Source organism: Colias croceus, chromosome Z, assembly GCF_905220415.1.
Source record: "Colias croceus chromosome Z, ilColCroc2.1".
Taxonomy (NCBI): Eukaryota; Metazoa; Arthropoda; class Insecta; order Lepidoptera; family Pieridae; genus Colias; species Colias croceus.
The window spans coordinates 9875979-9898536 of record NC_059568.1 but is presented as its reverse complement, the minus strand read 5'-3'; the positions used below and the strand labels follow the sequence as shown (position 1 = coordinate 9898536).

The 22558-nt window shown below is 36.4% G+C and overlaps 2 protein-coding genes across 12 annotated transcripts in view; one reads left to right on the top strand and one right to left on the bottom strand.

Annotated features, from left to right (window-relative positions):
- The first annotated feature begins 1384 nt into the window (after nt 1–1384).
- Nucleotides 1385–10385, top strand: LOC123705198 (L-lactate dehydrogenase). Of its 2 annotated transcripts, none has more exons than XM_045653888.1 (7): nt 1385–1634; nt 5305–5432; nt 7020–7137; nt 7493–7617; nt 8230–8452; nt 8678–8919; nt 9151–10385. In XM_045653888.1, exons 2-7 carry the CDS (start codon nt 5310–5312, stop codon nt 9313–9315), a joined length of 996 nt encoding a protein of 331 aa, XP_045509844.1. In that variant the 5' UTR covers nt 1385–1634; nt 5305–5309; the 3' UTR covers nt 9316–10385. The 2 variants fall into 2 exon arrangements, with proteins under 2 accessions (XP_045509844.1, XP_045509843.1); XM_045653887.1 differs by lacking the exon at nt 1385–1634 and adding an exon at nt 4523–4649.
- A 1713-nt stretch (nt 10386–12098) lies between these two features.
- The window catches only part of LOC123705411 (triple functional domain protein), a 101860-nt gene continuing 91400 nt past the window's right edge, over nt 12099–22558 (bottom strand). For 8 of the 10 annotated variants that reach the window (XM_045654158.1, XM_045654162.1, XM_045654166.1 and 5 more), the window contains 6 exons: nt 18352–18562; nt 16398–17153; nt 15933–16211; nt 15389–15622; nt 14213–14404; nt 12099–14087 (listed from right to left, as the gene is read on the bottom strand). In XM_045654158.1, the coding sequence (XP_045510114.1) occupies nt 13977–14087; nt 14213–14404; nt 15389–15622; nt 15933–16211; nt 16398–17153; nt 18352–18562 (1783 nt within the window). In that variant the 3' untranslated portion in view covers nt 12099–13976. Of the gene's footprint in view, nt 14088–14212; nt 14405–15388; nt 15623–15932; nt 16212–16397; nt 17398–18351; nt 18563–22558 lie in introns of those variants that run through there. The other 2 variants (XR_006753304.1, XM_045654167.1) reach the window with 2 other exon arrangements.

The window sequence follows — 22558 nt, the reverse complement described above, 5'->3', positions numbered from 1 at the left end:
CAACTCTACCACAATGTAGTAAATCTCAAATCAGGTTAGCTAATGGGAATAAACTTGCGTACACTTGGTACAGACATTTACATTCTGACATCATCATTTCATGATAATTATGAGTCATAGCCAAGTCATAGCCATAGCACATAGGTAGGTACTTCTAGGTCTGTCATTATGTGTGCTTCTACAAATATATAGGATGTCACATTGTTCCTTTGACACAAAATAATTTAGGAGTAAATTATAGGTATTATATTATGTACAATTTACATTAACTAAATACCTACCTATTTAATTCTTTTCATACCTACATTAATTATTTTTATTACGCAAATTTATAAGTATCAAATTCGATCAAAGTTGTATGTACCATGGGTCCATGGCTAATAATAGTGTAGACTGAATTGCTACGTACATATTATTATGAAATTACGAATCAAATTTTTAAATAATAATATCACTACGTAAAGTCAGAAGCTAACTACTAAGTAAATATGTAGTTATGAAATAGTGAAATTCGATGCATGCATCATATTGTTATGATGAAACCGTTGTGAAATTCAGGTGTTATTAATCTTAAATAATGCCCGGGACATACGAGGCTATTATGGCAGGGATACACCAGGCTAGTTTTTTAAGCTAGGATAGCAAGCATGGTTTACGCAACGGAATGCTACTTTTTACTGCTACTTTTTATGCGGCGAAACATGTCATTCCTCTTCAACAGTCTAGTGATATTATATTATGACTAGTTGCCCTGGCAGACGTATTCTGCCCTATTTATCCTCTTTCGTGTTTTCTCTCCATAAGGACCTTCCTAACGTCATAAAATAATTAGCCGAAATCCAGTCAATCCGTTTTTTGCTTAGCAACACATTTGATAGATAGATAGAAGAACATAAAATAATGCATTTTTGTCATTTTAATAATATGATACTTAATAACAATAATTGCTTTTTAATTTTTTATCTTAGTCGTAGGGAGCCCATTGGGATTTAATGTTAAGCTTTACAGAACAGTTTCTTTATATTTCGTAATAACAAGGACATAATACATTCAGTGATCTTGTATTTACATTTTCCTGAAAATTGTACATATTGTGTTCTTTTAAATACCTAGGTATATCTACCAACCAAGGCATAGGTAGTTAAGTACGTCTTGTCTAAGATTATAATGCACATGCATTGTATAAAATAAAACGTCATAAATTCTATTGTTATCAATTACTAATAATAGCAATGCCGTAAAAAATTGATTTTATTATCTTTAAATATACATTTCCAAGATATGAATGAGTTTGCACAACCACTCGATAGGCTTTATCTTTAATTGGTGTACCACGAACAGTTAAACCGATGCGTTTTATTTTCACTAGTACAGCGTGGACGAAACATTTCATAAGTAGTGTCCTGTATCAAACGCGCAGTTGTAGAGGAAAATCAGCCGAGTCGTTCTGGTATTTAGGTGGACTTTACGAAATACCGTATTGTTAATTCGGGCATGCGCGATGGCGTGGATTCTAAAACGAATTGTTGAAGGTCACCTTGAGTAAACTCGCCGGCAACGAGTCGGCTCTACTCTACAACACCTCCAGCTGCCGCCCCTACGTGACCTGCCGCACGGAACTGCAACATTTACCTGTAAGTGCACACGTATACTTTAGCCAAAAACATAATATGTAGTTTTGTGCCGCGTGACTTTACAAAACTTTAAATCGACTCTTCTAAAAGTTCTGATTAATTATTTGTGTACCTACGCGACGGTCTAAATAAATAATGCAGGATAATACAGAGATGTAAAGTTTAATAAGGAATATAGGTATTTGAAAACTTTTTTTAACTCGCTATTTGTTTTTATAATGCGACCTTCACGAGGTCATTAACCGCAAAAGTGATGGAAGTTTATATTATTGATTTATTATCCTGGAACAAATATTAATTCGGCTTTGGCTATATATACCTAAGTCATGCATTATTATTTTTCTACATTTTAAATTAAAATTATTGTAGGTATCATCGATTTTTGTTATTATAATGTACCTAGGTAGGCTAGGTACGTCTTTATGCACTCAACCTACTTTTTATTATTTATTTGAGATTAACTTATTAACTAGGATTTATAATAAATAAATAGGTACCTACCTAGGTACTTACATTATTTTATTTTATAAAGGGAGGAGGTAACTACCTATTTGAATTTTAATTTTACATAATAATAGTTAGGATAAAAATATATTTTTATATTATAATTGATTGTACTTACTTAGATACTTATTAGAATTTAGTAATCTAATGTGAGTAAAATCTAATAAACTAATTTAAAATTTTATTAGTACATACCTAGGTACTCAATACTGAGGGACCTATTCGTAAATATATTAAGTACCTAGTTACTATAAAAAAGTTTCATTAGCCGCCCACGCATCTTTGATAGCCACGTACCTACTATAGCTTTGATAGCACTAGCAATATTATCACTGATCTTGATCATGACCTTTCGACATGACGCGTGCTATTTTTTGTCTGTGCTGTCTCTGCTTCTTTAATTATAAACTTTCATTTTTAATTTAACTAATTGAGACTGATTAAGAGACTAATAATAAATATTATTTAGAATGCTCCATAAACAGTAAACCTATTTTAAATTTAATAAAATAATTCTTGAATTTATGAATGACCTTTGTGGGCAGTGACTTAGAGTACTATGTACAATTGTACATAATATAGTACGCCCCAGAGTATTTTCTAAGGTGTCCTTCGAGTTTCGACCTTGGTTTCTCCTTGCGTAGTACGATGAGTAAAATGAGAATTGAGATACTTACTTATAAAGAGGTAGATAACTTCAGAGATATAGAGGTACCTATAGATAAAGTTTTTTATGTGAAACTGTTATCCTCCTACTTAGGTGTTAATGTTAATATCAAATTTTATACTAAATTCGTCAAAATAAATATTATTTTGAGTGCTAACTATAATTAATATGATTTCTAAAAGTAACACCATAAATAAAAGTACCCAAAGTTGGCAGGGCAGAGATTTTGCTATAAGTGCGATCAGTTTCATATCATACCTACCTACAGTGAATTAATAAAAAGAGTTATTTTTAAATCTTTATTTGTAACGTTCTCGGAACTCTGAAGAACTTCGATAAATTCCATCTGCCGTCACGTAGGTAATGTATTTTGGCAAAAAATCCACTCTTTATTTAGGAATTAACATTAATAAACGGAATTGTTTAAGTATATTCGAATTGGAGCATTTGGCTGTCAACCATATTTTTCATTATAAACGAATTATTAAATTTATTACGATTACAAAAACGAATGACCGCTGTTTTTATCAAAACTTATTACCGTTCGTACTTTCATTTATTTCGTTTTATAAGATTATCTGCCTCAGTAAGTCATCTGAAAATAATCATCAAACAATCAATTTATTACTTCATTTTTTTGCCTTATTTCACTTAAAAAGTTTTAATTACATCATGCAGTCTAGCCGTCAGGCGAGCGCTGTACGCTGTCGGCTGTACTTTGCGCCTAGTTGTGCACTATAAATTATTTTATATAATGTATAAATTATTTCAACTAAAAAGCAGTTCGGTAGTTATTTACTTTTTAGTTTTTTGTTAAGTATAGGATACAATAAAATTACTATAAAAATCTCATATCCTTAACTTTTTAAATAATATGAGTACCTACCTAAGTAATTAAGTATGTTATCTACTAACAAAAATAGGTACGAAATTTTTATTTTATGACTTCTTACTCAAATACATTATCTTGGATAATTATAATTATTTTACCGGAATAAAAAGTATCATCGGAATATTTTTAAAAAGGTCACAATTAGGTGATTATTTCACAATACCAGAAAATCACGATGTAATTTTTGTTAAAGAATTCAGATAACTCCTACGTACCTACCTATATACTTTACTTACTTAATTTCAAGGACCAATAATAATTAATTCCAAGTTCTTAACTATATAAATTTTAATTTTTACATGATTTTTACTGAAGAAATTTAATTATTGCCTACTATATTCGATAATCAACATCGTATCGTTAGATAGGTAGTAATTTACCTATATTTAAATTAACCACCTAAGGATTTACTCAAATAACGCCAATCTATAATATAGAATATTATGGTGCCTCTTTGTATGCAACAAAACTTTATCAATAGTGTTATCGAAACCATTTTGATAAAATCTCGTTTTTATTTTTATCGCTCACAATGTGGGTACGTACAGCTTTTTATCGAAATATACACAACTTCCATATAGCCATATTTGGGGGCGGGGTGGGCGTACGATCACACGGTCAATTTGTATAAACATGTTGCGGATGCTGTGAGATTACATGGGCTTTTTCGACAACGTGCGTTCTGTCATGAGAATCACAGCTTCGGCAAATGAAGACAGCGCGTGAAGCCGTGAAATTGATTCATCCCCACCACGACGCGACGGTTCCCTGCACTCGCGCGGGGTCCGCCACACTCGCTCTCTTGGTAGTATTTAAATATAGTACTCCCGTTTGGTTACTAGTCAGTAGACAGTAGACACTAGCCAGTAGCTAGTCCGCGCGTTGTTCATCTCATTCGGATTATCCTTAATTGAAGTAAAAATGCACAGGAACCATATGAACGGATTTGACCGTGAGTTATATTTTAAGGATTTTGGCGATTGTTTTTTAACCTGTCTGCGAAAATCTTTTTTTTTACTTGATATTTTTTTATAAATTGAGAAAAAACTTATTTATTAATAACAATGCAATGCAATTATCCTTTAACATATAATTTTTGTTATCCAATTCACATTAACTTTTTAAAATTCAATAACAATAATTTATAAAATTAAAATCAAGAGATAAAATATGTTTATCATCGATTAATAAATTAGATTTTTTTCTTTACTCTGTAGCTACTAACTGAATGATTTGTGATTTTTTATTTTAAAAAGTCTTGGTAGTTACTTAACTACTTAGGTAAATTAATTATTTTCCATGTTACTTTTGCTAAAATTATTTAAGCACCATAGCCTTGGTACCTTATTAGAGACGACCCCATATAATTAATTTAATTTTCTTCTTCTATTAATTTCTTATTCAAATTCATCTAATAAATTAAAAAGAAAAAAATATATAATGAATCTACATCAAACCTACGTACAAGTTGATTATTATTTTATGTAGGTACCTACCTTAAAGCGAATTATATTGTAATTATTTATAAAATTTAAACATATTAATTAACACACAACAGATGCTTCTTTTTTATAATTTAATTATTCTTAAAATCATTTTTAATTCAGCCAAGATGGCGACAATCGAGAAGCTGTTCCAGCCCATCCAGCCCAAGAGCGAGGACACCGGGAGCAAGATCACGGTCGTCGGGACGGGACAAGTTGGCATGGCCGCTGTCTTCTCGATGCTTACACAGGTACGTTGATAAATACGCTAAGAATAAAGGAACATATTATAATATTTAAAAAGTTACCTAATCTTAATTTAATATAAAAATTAATAATTAGGTAACATATATTTATAAAGCATTTGAATGCCATAAAAACCAAAAAAATATAAATTCAATTAGGTAACATATTAAAAAACGCATTAAACTCATGAAATAATTGGCAACGAGGAGTACAAAGTTAGAATTAAATCTGTGCATTTAATCTGGGTCATAATATTATGAAGGATACAGCTGATGAAGCTAAAACAAGCGTTTTAAAAAAGATAAGTCAGTTTCACAATCGACATTAAGCTTGCACCACTCCTGAAAAGATAAGAAATTAGAAGATTGTGAATCCTTAACACTTAGAAGGATTATACTTTTACCTTTATGATTCATTCAACAATATTCATCACTAATTGATAAAAACCATCCAATTAGATTAAATTATTACCTATGCTATACTATGCTTACTTAATGTGAACTTACTACATCTACATGTAGCAAGGCAGGTAAAAGATTCGTCAGTCATGTAAAATCTGACATAGGTATGCACTATGCAGCCCTTGTACGGTAAATAGTAGTACAATACAGTAATACAAACCACTTTAAAATTGTAATTTGTAAGTACATTATGATGATACAATTTTTGCCCACATTTTTATGTTATAAAGTTAAATCTTATAGAACATATTCCCCAGTAAATCCTATTTAAAAAAATGCTATTCTATATAAACAATAAACATCTATATTTATGTTAATTTAATCATTTTTTGATGGCTATTCTTTTACATACCTATGTACCTATAATAATTAATATTATGTGCCTGTGTTGCACTTTAGATTAGCTTTTATTTGGGAAGTCTCGCACGCATTATCAAACAGTCATTATGATACAAATACAATGTAAAAATAGCCGCATGCCTACCTCGATTGTAGGTATTCAGACTGTGTTCAACATTATGAGAAGTGCAATGGCACATAAATTCTTAATTTCGTTTAGTCGTTTAATTCGTCTTTAAATAACAAACAGCTGCACCACATAACAGTCACTCAATTCAATTAATCTAAATATACGTATAGGACATAGCTAGCTTACCTTAAACTATGTAGTACCTACCTATTCAAATTGAGATTCCATTAAGTACCTAAATGTTTTTTTTAAAGTTGTGTACTTTATTTCGCAATATTACAAAAGATTGCGCATCAGTACATAATAATTCGTGTAAGAACGTAACATTATCCTTGGTGCACAATGCTTCTTGCTGTCGAGCCCATTTGGTGTAAATTGTATTGTGTTGTGACTACAATGCGGACTCAAAATAACGCTGAACGCACTTCTCTTATTCTTTTGTGGATAAGCACAAAAATCTAACAATATGATTCTACGTGATTCAATTGATATGCAATGTTATTTTCCTTATTTAACATAATACAGGACCTATGCTCAGTAGGTATAATAACTAGTAGCTAACGCTTCATAAACACTCTGTTTGTTAGATCAAGGTTAGATCACTAGGTAGATACCTACATGTCATGAATACTGAAAGAAATAAATATTTAAAATATTAACAGGGAGTAACGAATAACATTGCCCTTGTCGACGTGATGGAGGACAAATTAAAAGGAGAAATGATGGACTTACAACACGGTTCTGCCTTCATGAGGAACGCCAGAATTCAAGCGAGCACAGGTAAGAGTCAACATTTTTGCGGAATTTTTAAATTTGGGGTCTGTGACTTGTGAGATTACCTAAGCCGTAGTGGCTTACGAGATAAATAAATAAAAAAAAATGCATCTAGGCAATTACACTTATTTATTGAACTAACTTCTAGGTTTATTTTCAAGCAAACGTTAAAAGCGCTAGGTTAGCGGAGACAATAATTTGTGAATCTTATCCACTCTCATAGCTACCTAACACACATAAAAAACGCTAAAATCTGACAAACGTTAACACGAGACAAGCACGTGCGGTGCAATGATATTTAAAAAAAAGATAAAGATAATGACAATGAAAATTGATTGATAACGAACATTATTCATTACAGATTACTCAATTTCCGCTGGGTCCAAAATCTGCGTAGTCACGGCCGGCGTGCGCCAGCGCGAAGGAGAATCCCGCCTTGACCTCGTCCAAAGGAACACAGATGTTCTCAAGATCATCATTCCGCAAGTGGGTATTCTACATTTGGATTAACTATATTAAAAGAGAGTTAAAAAATAATATTGACGACAAATGTTGCTAATACTGATGAAAGATTGGTCGGAAAAAAATGTAGTTGGTGTAGACTGTAGACTAAGTCCAAAACGCTTTCACGACGTGATACGAAGGTTAGAAATAGGTAAAAAATAACCTAGGTTTGACTTATTGACATTGTGACCTTTACTAATTTGAATTGGTAATAATCACAAAAAAAAAATGTTTGTAAAATGATAATATTATAAATTATTATCAGTGTTACAGTTGACATTTAATTGGGTAATAAATTTTATATTGATATAATCACACTGTAATCATCAACAATTTTATTAGGATATAGTTACTTTAATGAAATAATTAAGATATTCATTTATGTATTAAATTTAATATTAATTTTAAACACGTTTAGCTAAATATCTAACCGTGCGGTGGCCACTTTTAACTGCTGCAAAAGAAACGAATAAATTAATGATCTGGATTCTGGAAGTTCATTTTCAATAAAAATATTTTTACGATCAGCAACAATTGTTACCAAATTGAATAAGACAATATTCTGTCCTGAAATAAATGATCGATACTTTCCAGCTAGTAAAATACAGTCCGGACGCAGTCCTGATCATAGCCAGCAACCCAGTGGACATTCTCACTTACGTCACTTGGAAAATCAGTGGTCTGCCGAAGCACCGCGTCATCGGGTCTGGTACAAACCTTGACTCCGCAAGATTCCGCTACCTTCTTTCCGACAAACTGTCAGTAGCGGCTACTTCCTGCCACGGATACATTATTGGAGAACATGGAGACAGCAGTGGTAAGTCTAAATTTTGTTACTATTATAAATTGCAATTTATGGTTAAATTGGCATAGTAAATGTTTCCTCATACGATTGGTATACAGTTCTTATCGTAAGGCAAAGTATTGACACAGATGACTAATATACAAATTATTTAATGAATTCAAAACAGATGAGTGGTAGTGAGATTTGACCTAAATTGGCGGTAATGGATTAGTCATTATTAATTGATTTCTTTTGCAGTTCCAGTATGGTCTGGAGTGAACGTCGCTGGTGTAAGACTGAGTGAAATTAACCCAAAAATCGGTACCGACAATGACCCTGAAAACTGGAAGGAGTTGCATGAAATGGTCGTGAAGAGCGCATATGAGGTTATCAAACTAAAGGGTTACACTTCATGGGCTATCGGCCTCTCGCTCGCACAGCTCTCCCGGGCCATTCTCACCAACGCAAACAGTGTACACCCAGTTTCCACGTACTTAAAGGTAATTATTAAATAATTTCTATGGTTCATTTGTCTTTTTCGAAAGTTGATATAATATATTATATTAGTTTCTAGATTCCTCATTATCTACTTCAAAAGTTGAAAGATCGGTAATGTTTCCATCTTTCTGAATGTATCATAATCAATAAAAAAACTGGAGAATATATTCTAAACTATTCAGATATAACTAACTATTTATTCATAACAGTATTCTTATTTATTTATTTCGCAGGGCGAGCATGGTATCGAAGAGGACGTATTCTTATCTTTGCCCTGTGTATTGGGATCCTCGGGAGTATCGGACGTCATCCGCCAGCCTCTCACCGAAAACGAGCTCAGCCAACTGCGCAAGTCCGCACAGCTGATGGCTCAGGTGCAGGCCGGCATCAAGTTTTAGATGTTTATTAGTCCAAAGATTTTTCCTCATAATGTTTGCTTCTAAATGTTAAGTCAGTGTAATTAGGTAAATTTTGAGAATTATGAGAATTTAGGCATACAATTATTATTATAACGCTTATACCTATTTTTAAATAAGTGCTTAAATATAATTATTTAATTTATATTATTATATTACTTAAAGAGATAATTTAAGTTATAAAAATTTATGAAATAACTCTCAGTGAGCTGGCAAGTACTTGAGCCATTTTAATTTTATTAGGAAGGTTAAGCGAAGGTGTATCTACCACCAAATTTTGTTAAATTTACGTCACAATTTACGTCACAATTTACATCATATTTTATATTATTGTATAAACCAAGGTATAAACCAAACTCTTGCTGAACCTGAAGTTTTTCAGCTTAAACTGAGCAATAGATTCGCTTCCTTGGAACCCACGAACAACGTTGATCAGAAACTTCAACAAGTTACTGAAATTCTAAGGGACGAGGGCAAGGGCTTCTTCAAAATAAAACCCACCGGCAAAAAGTAAAATCTTTCGCGGGAGACTCTAACCTTGATGAACGAGCGACGCGATAACCCACAATCAGCTTTGTCATCTCAAAGGACACTAAATAAGAAAATATTTAAGATGGTTCGGCGCGACCTTAGATCCTACAACACTCTTGCAGTTGAAAATGCAATTGAGCAAAATCGTGGATCGAAAGTGTTCGCGCAAAACCTTGATAGGTCCTATCTGACAAAGCTGACCACATCCACTGGGAGCGTCCTGACATCAAGACCGGAGATTCTCGCGGAGGTCTAGACGAGTTGGAGTTGGCCCTAAGGCAACTTAAAAATGGAAAAGCCCCGGGAGAGGACGGATTAACCACGGAGCGTATAAAAGCAGGGGGAGCTCCTGTCCTAAAAGAACTACGGGATCTGTTTAACTCTGTTCTCTTTACTGGGAGAACTCCGAGGGTGTGGAGCGAAAGCGTCGTGGTGCTGTTCTTTAAAAAAGGGGATAAAACCCTTTTAAAGAACTACAGGCCCATATCGCTTTTGAGCCACATCTACAAGTTGTTCTTAAGGGTCATCACTAACCGTCTTGCGCGAAGACTCGACGAGTTTCAACCTCCGGAACAGGCTGGGTTTCGCAGCGGTTATAGTACCATAGACCACATCCACACTGTGCGGCAGATTGTACAGAAAACAGAGGAGTACAATCAGCCCCTGTGCATTGCTTTTGTGGACTATGAGAAAGCCTTCGACTGCATCGAGACTTGGTCTGTTCTGGATTCCTTGCAGCGCTGCCAGGTTGACTGGAGATATATCGAAGTGTTGAGATCTCTGTACGATGCCGCAACCATGTCCGTCCACATCCAAAACCAGCGTACCAAGCGTATCCAACTACGGCTAGGGGTGAGACAAGGCGACGTTATTTCACCGAAATTGTTCACCAACGCGTTAGAGGATATGTTTGGGGCGCTGAATTGGAATGGGCGAGGCATCAATATCAACGGGCAGTACATCTCACACTTACGATTTGCTGATGACATTGTCATTATGGCTGAATCGCTGCAGGAACTAAAACAGATGTTGAACGACCTAGCTGTGTCCTCCTTACGAATCGGTCTCCGCATGAACACAGACAAAACAAAGATCATGATTAACGACCGTATTTTACCGGAGCCGATTGTAATAAACGGAGTCCGCCTAAAAATTGTTCAAGAATATGTACACCTAGGGCAAATGCTCCAACTAGGTTAGAACAATTTCGATGGTGAGATCAACAGGCGGATATAGCTGGGTTGGGCGGCATTTGGTAAACTCCGGCGAGTCTTCTCATCGTCATTACCACAGTGCCTTAAGACAAAGGTTTTCAATCAGTGCGTCCTACCAGTTATGACCTACGGAGCCGAGACGTGGACACTGACAATACGACTGGTCCACCAACTTAAAGTCGCTCAGCGAGCTAAGGAGAGAGCTATGCTCGGTATTTCTCTGAGGGACCAGGTCCGGAACGAAATTATTCGCCAGAGAACGAAAGTTACCGACATAGCTCACCGGATTAGCAAGCTGAAGTGGCAGTGGGCCGGTCATATGTGCCGCAGAACGGACAACCGCTGGGGCACACATGTTTTAGAGTGGAGACCGCGGCTCGGCAAACGCAGCGTAGGACGCCCTGCTACAAGGTGGAATGACGACATCCGCAGGGTTGCTGGGCATAACTGGCGGCAACGAGCGAACGACCGGGCTCAGTGGCGTGCCATGACTGAGGCCTATGTCCAGCAGTGGACAAATGAAGGCTGATAGTGATGTGTGATGATGATGAAATTTTATAAATTTAACTATAAAATATAAAATGCTAGTAGGACGAACCTTTTATTGTGATCGTGTCTCTATGCTTTTAACATTTGTGGGTGCATTAGTCGCAGTGACATAGATAAGCTAGAAAAAAATAAATATTTATCATATTCGATTTCCTATCATGATTATTTTTAGATTATTATTTTATTTAGTATTAATTAAGGAAACTGCCATAAATCGAATATTGACTGGTTTTTATAAATTTTTAATGCCCTGAAAGTATTTTTGTATTTTATTAACTAATGTAAACATGCACTCCAATATTTAAATGCATTTTTTAAATTTAATAAAATATGTTTCAGATATTATTTTTTTGTTTTATTTTTTTAAGCCAAATCCAAAATTGTTGTGTTCCGAAGGTGCTTAAAAATTAATTCTTCGTCCTCTTGCCTACTAAATCATATTTTAATGGGTTTGGTAAAAATAAAACAAGATTTTCATAAAATTATATATTGAATTTTATTATACCGTAATTCATATAGATACATCAGTACTACAACGAGTCGTAATGTTAGGTACACTGATAATGCGATGATCGTCGTGTGGGAATACGGCGAAACTACGCGACTTGTGTGCGGATTTCTTAGTTTCTTACCACTATAGCTAGGTATATAGGCGCAGTATAATAATCGTTATAACACAGACGTAATTAAAACTAAAGGGTGTAAAGACCCATTTTATGAGTGTTCCTTTATACCACTCTAACCTTGAGCTTGTATAAAACCAGATTTCAGGTATTTTATACGCCATCATTTTTGCTGTTTCTTTAACATGGCCGTTATTTTGAGATGAACTACGGTTCCATATTATATATAGATTATATAGTGTCGCGATAAGGCATTTTGAAACGTATTGAAAAAGTAAATATCATAAATTGAAGATTTAACACAATAAATATGGTGTAGAAGCCAGTTTTATAACAGTGCTAAAGGTAATAATTACTTTAGAGGTCTAATTATAATCTATAACCATTATATCGTATACACGAAGTAATTAAACTATCGATTAACTTTAAAGCATATCTTTATTCTCCGGGATTTTCATGAGTTTCGGTTCAAGCTTTGATTATTTTTAACATCAGACAGAAAAAAAGTTATGCAATTGAGAAAAATGGATTGAAATGAATATCACTACAAAACCTTTCCGTACACACGTGTTTGTCACAATAAATACATTTTATTAAAATTGAATTCATTTTAATTCATTACAATGATCACAATGTGAATAAAATAAGCGTACAATATTTTTTGTTCATGATTTCAATCTAAAAAACGAAACTAACATGCAAAAATAAAATTTTAAAATTGGATTTCTGATTTCTTATTTAAAATTAATTGGAACTACATTTACGAACAATAATATGTCAAAAGCGGAATAGGCTTAGAAAATAACATTTCCCCGTAAGGTAAAATTAAATTGTAATAAAATACATTTATATAATTAATATTCATTTGACTAAAGACTAAAAATTAGCGTGACACAATAATATAATACTGAAATCGAAAAAAGTCATCGCAACAATAATTCATCGAGTGTACTGACCACTATTGTCTTATTAGTAATATGTCACCAATACAAAGTGATCCATTTTAAATTTCATTTAGGATAAAATTTGCAATTTGGTCAAAAACTAAAATAAGAACTATAATATTATAATCGCTAAAACTTAGTGCTATATACAATTAAAAGTATTTAGTACACAGGTAAAAATTAGGAATAAGCATGAAATATTAATTAGCAAAAATCACAGACACTTTCCTTAATACGGCCAGTTTTACGTAATGTTACCTTAATTAACTGTCTAAGTTAGGCCATCGGAATACATAAAATCTGTGAAGATTTCAGTCGAGACTACATGTCTGATCGCGGCGTGCCACTGGTCCATTATAATCTACACTCGGTAAAAAGCGAATTTTATTTGGCATAATACAATATAATCGACTAAATAAACCGTGAAAATACATCGCAGGGATTTCGCTCATACAACGAAACCGAGAGGTGGGCACAAATGACTATTCGATACACCTAGAGACGAGCCTTCGAAGCGGCTCGGCGCGGCGGCCGGGCGTCGGAACGGGCGAACGTCTGCGCGTTCATTCAGCTAAGCTCTTTGCAAATTAAGTCTTAGAAATATGTCGTCACAACATTGGGGCTACGAGAATGCCTTTGCGTTCTGTCGATAGAGTGGAGAAGAGGCCACGTGTGAGTGAGAGGAGACGGGCTCATCGTGCGGGCGTGCGGTACGTGCGTCACGGGCTCGAGAGCGCGGGGGCAGCGGGGGCGGGGGCGCCGGGCGCGGGGGCGCCGCTCCGTCAGGTGTCGTTGGGCGAGCGCAGCGAGTGCAGCGCGTTGCCGTGCCCCGACGGCCGCCGCCGATCCAGGAACGTCTTCAGCTGCGTCGCCGACAAACTCGTGTTGGGCGCCTGCAACAATCACACATATAGGCCTATGTAAAATAGAATTAGATTAATAGGTTTTGTAGTGGTATGAAAAGGTTATATGGTACTGTTTATTCGCATTTGTATGTCGTCAGTGCAGTAGCACGCACCTCATCGAACCACGTGTCGGCGAGCGCGTCGCGCGGCGTGCGGCGGCGCGCGGGCGCGGCGTCCAGCAGCGCGCGGATGAGCAGCTGCGCGCGCTCCTCCACGCCCGCCCAGTGCTCCGGCGGGAAGCAGTAGTCGCACTTTATTATGTTCGCCGTCGTCTCTTCTATCGACTCGTCCAGGAACGGCGACAACTGAAAACAGAAAAGGGCTTATTTAAATTGTCAGGTAAAACATAGTAAAAAAAAGAAAAATATCTTATCTTCGAACAAAGGTCCCGCTCGGGTACCAGCCTCGTGCGGCCACGCCATTGCTGTGAGCGGAAGCTGTTTGTTTATACAATCATTTAAAATATCAATGTGACAAGTGAAAACCCTGCGCCTCGCAAGTTTAGGTAGCGTGTGCTCCTAAATGCTGGGAGTTGTTCTACATCTCTCTTTTTACTCAATCTTGGCTACTTTTTCTTTAGTTTACCTAAACAAATGCGTGTCCGAATAAGGATTAACAGCCATGAGTAAAACAACAACAAATATTTCATTACAAACTTAGAAAACTAAATAACTTAAAAATAATAAAATGGTTATTGTGCTTCAGTCGACATAGATACCTAACAGGAAGGTTTCGATATTAAACTGGTCACGTCTAATCTCAGCTATTAAATATCTTATCTTTTTGATATATTTTGAATATTCACAATAATTGAACATATTATCATTTTACCATATTTTTAAATATGCATAGTTATTATATTTTTTATCGTATTGGATATTTACAATTTTACAGTAATCAAATGTTTTATCTTCCTTATTTTTATCGTTCCATTGTAAATGTCAAAGTTATTCAAACCGACTTACGGCCTTTAACTTGACTTAGCTTTTGCTATCTTAAATAAAACAGAAGTGGATTTTACGGTCTTCTTATCGTATACCCCGTCTTCGTCCGGATTATACTTAGATTAATATTATTCTATTTTAGTGTCTGTTATTAAAAAAAATCCTTAAAATTTATCCAAATTAAATCAATCCCCTTTGCGTTATTTATTAGATACACTTCAATAAACAAAATCTCACCTCAGTCATGTCGAGTGCGCTCACCCCACCAAGAATACGCCCGCAGGAGGTACATGCGTTCCACGCGGGCTTAAATCAGTAAGTACTAGGACTAGTGATTGCACTCACCCCAGTAAGGAACACGTATAGGAACACGCCGGCCGCCCACGCATCCCAGGCGGGCGCGGGCGGGCGGCCCAGCACGCACTCGGGCGGCGCGAACTCGAGCTGCGCGGGCGCCGGCGGCAGCACTGTCGCGCCGCGCGTCGCCTCCGCCTCGCCGCCCGTCTCCACCGCCGACCCGAAGTCCACTAGCTTCAGTTGCGCTTGCGTACCACCCAGCTCCACTAGGATGTTCTCCGGCTACAACAATAATTCACAATTCTAACAATCATTACACACCAAATACGAATTTCTTAAAAATAAAGAAATGTTGATATCTCAAGAACCACGTTGAATGATATTTTTATTTTGTGATGACACTATTATCTGATACTTGTTCCAAAGATTATTATTTTTTGCTAATATGTAATATCCCACAAGTTCTCGCAACATTCGTAAGAAAGGCTTTTGTCTTAACTATTTTATTTACTTTATAGCCAGTTTCACAACTACTAGACGTCTTGTCGGTCGAAAATATACGGCAAAAAGCTATTAAAACTGATGAACTCACCCTGACATCCAAATGAGCGACATTGTTCGAGTGCAGCCAGTCGAGCGCGGAGAGCAGCTGCCTCGTGTGCGTGGCCACGGTGCGCTGCGTGTACGTGTGCGGGTTGGCGGCCGCCCAGTCGAGCAGCGCGCCGCCCGCCACCAGCTCCAGCACGATGGTGTTGGCGCCGGGCCGCGGCACCTCCGCGAACAGCGCCAGCGCGCGCACCACCGCGCCGTGCGCGCCGCGCGACAGGATGCGGTACTCGCGCATCGCGTCCGCGCCGCGACCCGCCACCACCTGGGGGTACGTATGGTGTGTAGTGTGTGTAGCCAATTTACAGTTTTGTAAATTATTATATAATAGGAATATATATTGAATTAACAAAATTCTTTAGATTTTTTAGGCAATGTTACGTCAATTTCAGAAAAAATATGTTAATGTTTATAATATACACAATGTTATATAAAAATACAGTAGACTAACCTGTTTTAAAGCGACACGTTGTCCTGTACCGGTATCGCGGGCTGCGAGTACCCGCGCGGTCCGGCCTCTTCCGATCTCTTCTTCAATAGAATATCGTCGAGAAAACTGTTCCCGCTGCCAGCCTCCACCTCCCCCGCAGGCTGCAGGTTCTGATGCGGAACCGGCCGCCCCACTCCGCACACAAATCAATCGAAAGCTGTATTGGCCGGCGGGTAATTCTTCTAACGCTAAGGTATTGGCCGCAGCCGGAGTCTCTGTGGCACGTCTCCACTCTCCTTCTCCGACGCGACAGTAATCTAGATGAGCCGCCTCCGGCTCGTCCCAATGCACGACTAGGCCACCGCCAGGGTGTGCCCGGACCGCAGGTATGCCGGGCGTGCCCCCGGAGCCCACGGTGAGCCTTGCGGAGGTCTGCACGCCGCCCAGCTCGTTGCCCACGAGGCAGCAGTAGACGCCGGCGTCGGAGGCGCGGCACGCGTGGATGGTGAGCGAGGCGAGCCCGTCGGGCGCGAGCGTGATGGCGAAGCGGCCGCCGTGGCGCAGCGCGCGCGTCTCGGGCGCCGTCTTGCGCCAGGAGGCGGTGGCGCGCGTGGCGTTGGCGCGGCACGAGAGCACGGCGGACGCGCCGGGCGCCACCGTCACGTCGGCGGCCGGCTCCAGCAGCTCGGGCGGCCGCAGCTCGGTGACGACGCCGTCGCTGGGCTCGCCGCCGCCGCCGCGCCGCAGCTTCAGCCCCCACGCCCGCTTCGACAAGCCCTGCCACACACACATCGATATCATCCCCGTCCGCTGGCCGACTTCAAGCGTTTCATGCAAGCTCACCGTTTTCTCGTATTCCCCGACGTCTCCCGCTCGCTAGATACTTCTTATACTAATGCAATAAATAGATATAGCTTAATTTAACGTTTTGGCGGCATTTAACACTTAACACATATCGCAGTCGTCTTATCGATCCGCTATCACAGTCTATGTTAAAAATGCATTCCCGTGTATATCATACCTACAACAAAAGAAATAAAGAAAAGCGTTAAAGAACATGCAACAGAGAAGAAGTGATAATATGCTTGCAATTAAGATAAATATTGACATATGAAGGTTACGGATTTAAATAAAGCAGATTTCGAAATAAATACATAAGAAGCCCAGTTGAAATAATATAATATTTGGTGCTAGTTCAAGCGCAATAAATATATTGCTTATATCATTAAACAGGTGCAACCAGTAATACTTGTGATTTTAATTAATAAATATCCCATGTGTATTAGAACAACTTTTCACAATATTTTGTGCATTCATAATACGTGATTACATAAGTACCCCAATAATTATGATTAGAATTACTTCGTGATCTTTCTAAAACAGATCCAACTTAACTGTTCTATATGCCTTGTTATTTAATTAATATTTAAGTATCTGACTAGAGTATAAAGATACCCATGCTAAAAATAGATGTTTCGTATGAACTACCAGATGACGTATATAGGATGATATAAGAGCATAAAATAACAAGGTTCAGCACTATGCCGTCACCTGTAAGCCGTCCAACTGAGTGTAGGTGAGAATTCAAAAGTGCAGGTACAGTACATTTTGGTCATTTATTTTGTACGGCATTTTTATCATCGATAGAATTATTAAAAATAATAACAAAGTGCGCAGTGCCGTAAAAAATGGTGCGCCACATATTCGGTATGTTTTTTAGTTTTGATTTTCTAACAATTTCCAGGGAATTTGGTAACATCATTCTGTACGACATCAGTTTCATACTGTTTTAATACAGCTTCTAATCCATTCCACTGCAGTTGGCAATACAGGTGACGGCAATGTGCTGAAGCGTATTATTTTACGCTCTTATATCGTCCTATATACGTCACCTGGTGGTTCATATATTTTTGGCAAGGGTAACTAAGGGTAAGGGTAAGGGTACTGTAGTACAGTGCGTTACGTGTGTACTCACGTTGGCGTGCGGCGGCGAGGTGGGGCTGGCGGCGGCGGGCGCGGTGGGCGAGCTGGGCGACGCCTTCTTGTGGTCGTCGCGCGCGCTGGTGGGCAGGTTGATGGTGTTGGCCTTGGCGTGCGGCCGCTGCGTGCGCCCCCCCTCGCCCGCCAGCCGCTCGCCCAGCGACGGCGGCACGCTCTCCGTCTTGCGGAGCCCCCACCAACAATCACTAGGGCCGGGAGAGGACGGGTTAACCAAACAAAAACAAAAGTGGGCACGCCAGCTCGCTCCTCTATGCTTTATGCTCTCGATACGCTATCGTACGTTGCCCGATCGGCTAACGTGTACACGTTTGTAACTATTAAAAAACTAATAATTATTTTATTTTAGGTTTGATGTTATTATTATTTATATCTACAAATTCCATTCGCTCAGTCCAATAAAAAATCAGTTTGATAATAATTATTTCACTCTACGACTCGATTGATAAGAACTGTGATTATATCGAGTAATGGCTTTATATTTTCTGCTCTTGCATTAAAATATGAGAATGCATATATGTATATAGGATTTAGTTTGCGAGAAATTCTTACTATGGCTTAGCATTTGTATCGTGTGTTAGCTCTAAGCTGGCCCCATAAACAAAAATAAACAAATCAAAACCAACAAAACTTGAAAAAAGCATGCGGGACTAAAAGCATAAAACCATAAGCAATATTTTATTCACATTTATTGGTTAGTCATGTAAAATATTCATTGTTACTATTACAGTGATTTATAGAAGTTAGCGCTAGATATATATACAAATTAAGAATCGATAAAATATATACAGACTAAGGTCCAAAATTATAGATACCATTAGTGTTACAAGAATTAGTTTTTAGACAAATACAATATAATATCCACTAGTATCGATAGCTCGTGCAATTTATATACTAATAAATATAACGAATGTTACAGGATAGAGTAAATAATATTAAGAGGTTATAGAGGACATACAGAAGACGCAGCTTTACTTTTTACATTCCATTCCATTCCATCCAATAACAGTTTCGATTTTATCACATAGCTATATCTTACAAAAGTTACACAACACCATGTCTTCGCAGCAAGTCACAAACCCTTAGCGTATGTCACTACCTACAGCGTCGCTCCGCTGCTCCTAACTTTAATATCTATGACACTGGAAAGTCATTAGCTTACGTGTTTGAATGTCATTTCCCTTATATTTTGTATAAAAACTTTCCTTCACCAGATGGAAGACAACGTTTTAACTCTTAATAAGACCAGATTTACACATTGCTAATGCACACTGTGCTCGATTTTACTTTGGAAACACTGGTACATACTGGTACCTAATTCCTTACACAAAAATATATTCTATACATTTAGCTTTACCCAAACTGCATCTCTTCCGTCGAAAGTAGCAGCAGCGAAATACTATTGAGTAGGATAAATATACTAGAGTATTTATTATAATATTTAACTAAATTACATATTATGCGTTTCGTTTGAAAGTTATAGAATAAACAGACTATAGCTAGTTTTGATAGACAAATACATGTTAATAAATACAACCAATTTGTTTGTTAACAGAGCAAATGAAATAGGTACTAATCACACGATTGCTTGAAACATAACGAATACGTCAATGTGAAATTCAATATTAATTTCAAAAGAAGATTGTAAAGCAATTTGGCCCCGATCTTGGAAAACAACAGCCTGAATCAATTATTTAAATTCGTTATTAAATGGACGTTACAAAATTTTTATTACGACGCGGGGACAGCAATCGATAAACAAATGCAAATTACTCTATACTCTATATTAAATCCCAGTCTTACGAGGCTGGTTTTCGAAGCGTGGTCTATTATATTATAGCTAAAGAGAACGATGGTAGTAAGTTGTATATATTATTTCTAACAGCTACACGCGTGTGAACTATCTAAACGCATACTAATGGAATCGAGTATCAATTACGTGCAAGTTACATGTCAACACCACGATCAGCGCATCGTATATACGTAAACGACTTACATACTAAGTTTATAAATATCATTCGATATGTATATATCAATTACAAACTTCATTGGATTAATAATTGTTATTTTTTTCAAATGCTGCCGTTAATGCTCACTAAGGGTTAGAAAAGCTAAACAGGGATGCTCATTGCTCACTTAGATGAATATATTATTTTGAGATAAATTCAATAAATATAGTCAATGAAAACTATTGTTTTAATAAATTTAACTAAATAATCGCTTTCTATGTTTTTAATAGATTATAATATAGTATATTACTGTAAATAAGGTAAATTAAGATTTGCTTGAATTAGTTTACACACAAATGATGTGTACTAATGCGATGTAGATATTGCACAGAAGATTGCTACATTTAAAGGACTGAAGTATCGTTAATTTTCTCCTTAGGGGAATCAAAACTATTTAGATGACTTAATCGATTTGCATATTGCTCTCATAAACCTAAATTAGACATGTAATATGTATAACAATATCTATTTAAAGTGAAGATTAACAGCATTGAGATCGAAACTAGTAATGAGCGCACTGACACAGTCCATCGTAATACAAACCGCGGAACACAATCGTATATCACATAACATCACACAAAACTTATAAACTAATACCGTCGTAACAATCACTTTATTTGGACCAGAATAACAATTACAATATAATATGCAATATCAGAGAGCGTATGAATGTTTCCTAGCAATCAGCTAAAATGATGATATCGATGTCGGCCACTATACGTGGATAGGTTTATCTAAACTCTAACACTAGATCAATTCCAAATAGCTCCTACCCCTACGGGTACTAATTGAACAAAATTATTATATTTGATAACATAATGGCAGTATTCTATTGCGATTCCGTTTCAAGGTTCGTTCAGGAACGCCTAGGTGGGTTCACGCTCCTTACATTTTCGGGCTATAAAAAATATAATAATAGCTAATTAATCGATATCCATTTTATTATCAGTAAAAAAACTTAATTTTCATATTGAAAGAAAAAGAATGTAATGAAAGTGCTAATTCAGAATGGATTTCTAGTACTTTGTTAATGGAATAATTACAAATACATAAATTATAATGTTGTGTATATTAGTCATTTTTACACTATCTACGTATATATCACGCATGCTTAAAAATTTATATTATATCGAGTTAAATGCATGCAATATTACAATAATTATCGTATAAAATATATTATGAACATTCACATAGAACAAAAGGCATGTATCTATATGTATCTATTATATTATTTAAGGAAATATAACTATTAAATAATATTTATCCTCTTACGAGTACTTTAAATGTAGAAGGATTTTTAATAAAAAAATAAATTATGTCAATAAAATTTGGTCAGGGTAAAATAAAAACATTCAATGTAAATTGAATTCATGCTTGTATAATTTTGGTATTTATTTTCGTAGACACATTATATAAAATACAAAAACCGCTAAAATATTTATAATATATGTTCAAGGGATTAACTTGTAAAATGTTGAATAATAAAATGATGGTTATGACCACTATACAATTAAAGATACATACTAAAATATTTGGTTTACATGCACATTCCTTCACAGTTAATACAAAGCTTTATAAATATAAAGTACACATGATTCGAACTACAAACTGTACGTGTAAATAAATATAACCATGCATTTTAGAATACACTGTTAAAGGAAATGGTGATTGAATAATTACAAAATGAACTTAATACTATGGATACACTTATATACATATGAAATTAGAAACTTAATCTACGTTCGACGGTGACTAGAGGCGTAATAAACCTTATTATAATTTTAATACATGCTAAAACTTTGTGCCTTATCATCGATATTTAAAAATACAATTTATTTAAAATAATATACATCAAATCGATAGTTATTTTCCGAATTGCCTAAGCAAAAATTCAGTCTAAAAGTGAAGACAAATATAAAGCCGAAATGTTAGGAAATTTTAAAGGTTGTATAAAGAGATTAGTTTGAAAGAAAGAATAGAGTTAAGAAGAGGTGACAAATGAAACGGAAGTTTAAATATTATAAACAGTTAAGTTCTCCAAATACAGCATACGACCTTTAAAATTAAACTAAGTTAGAACCACAGGAAACGAATAATAAATCAACGATCCAAATTGATCAACTAATGGAAAGCGTAATGCCATTTCAACGTGTTTCCGCGCCACTACAGTGAAAG

Excerpts from the sequence above, each read along its gene's own strand:
- LOC123705198 (XM_045653887.1), top strand. The coding sequence starts at position 4,619 with ATGCACAGGAACCATATGAACGGATTTGACC. Across the intron at positions 4,650-5,304 it reads CCATATGAACGGATTTGACC|CCAAGATGGCGACAATCGAG; the intron begins GTGAGTTATATT and ends TTTTTAATTCAG. Across the intron at positions 7,618-8,229 it reads TCAAGATCATCATTCCGCAA|CTAGTAAAATACAGTCCGGA; the intron begins GTGGGTATTCTA and ends GATACTTTCCAG.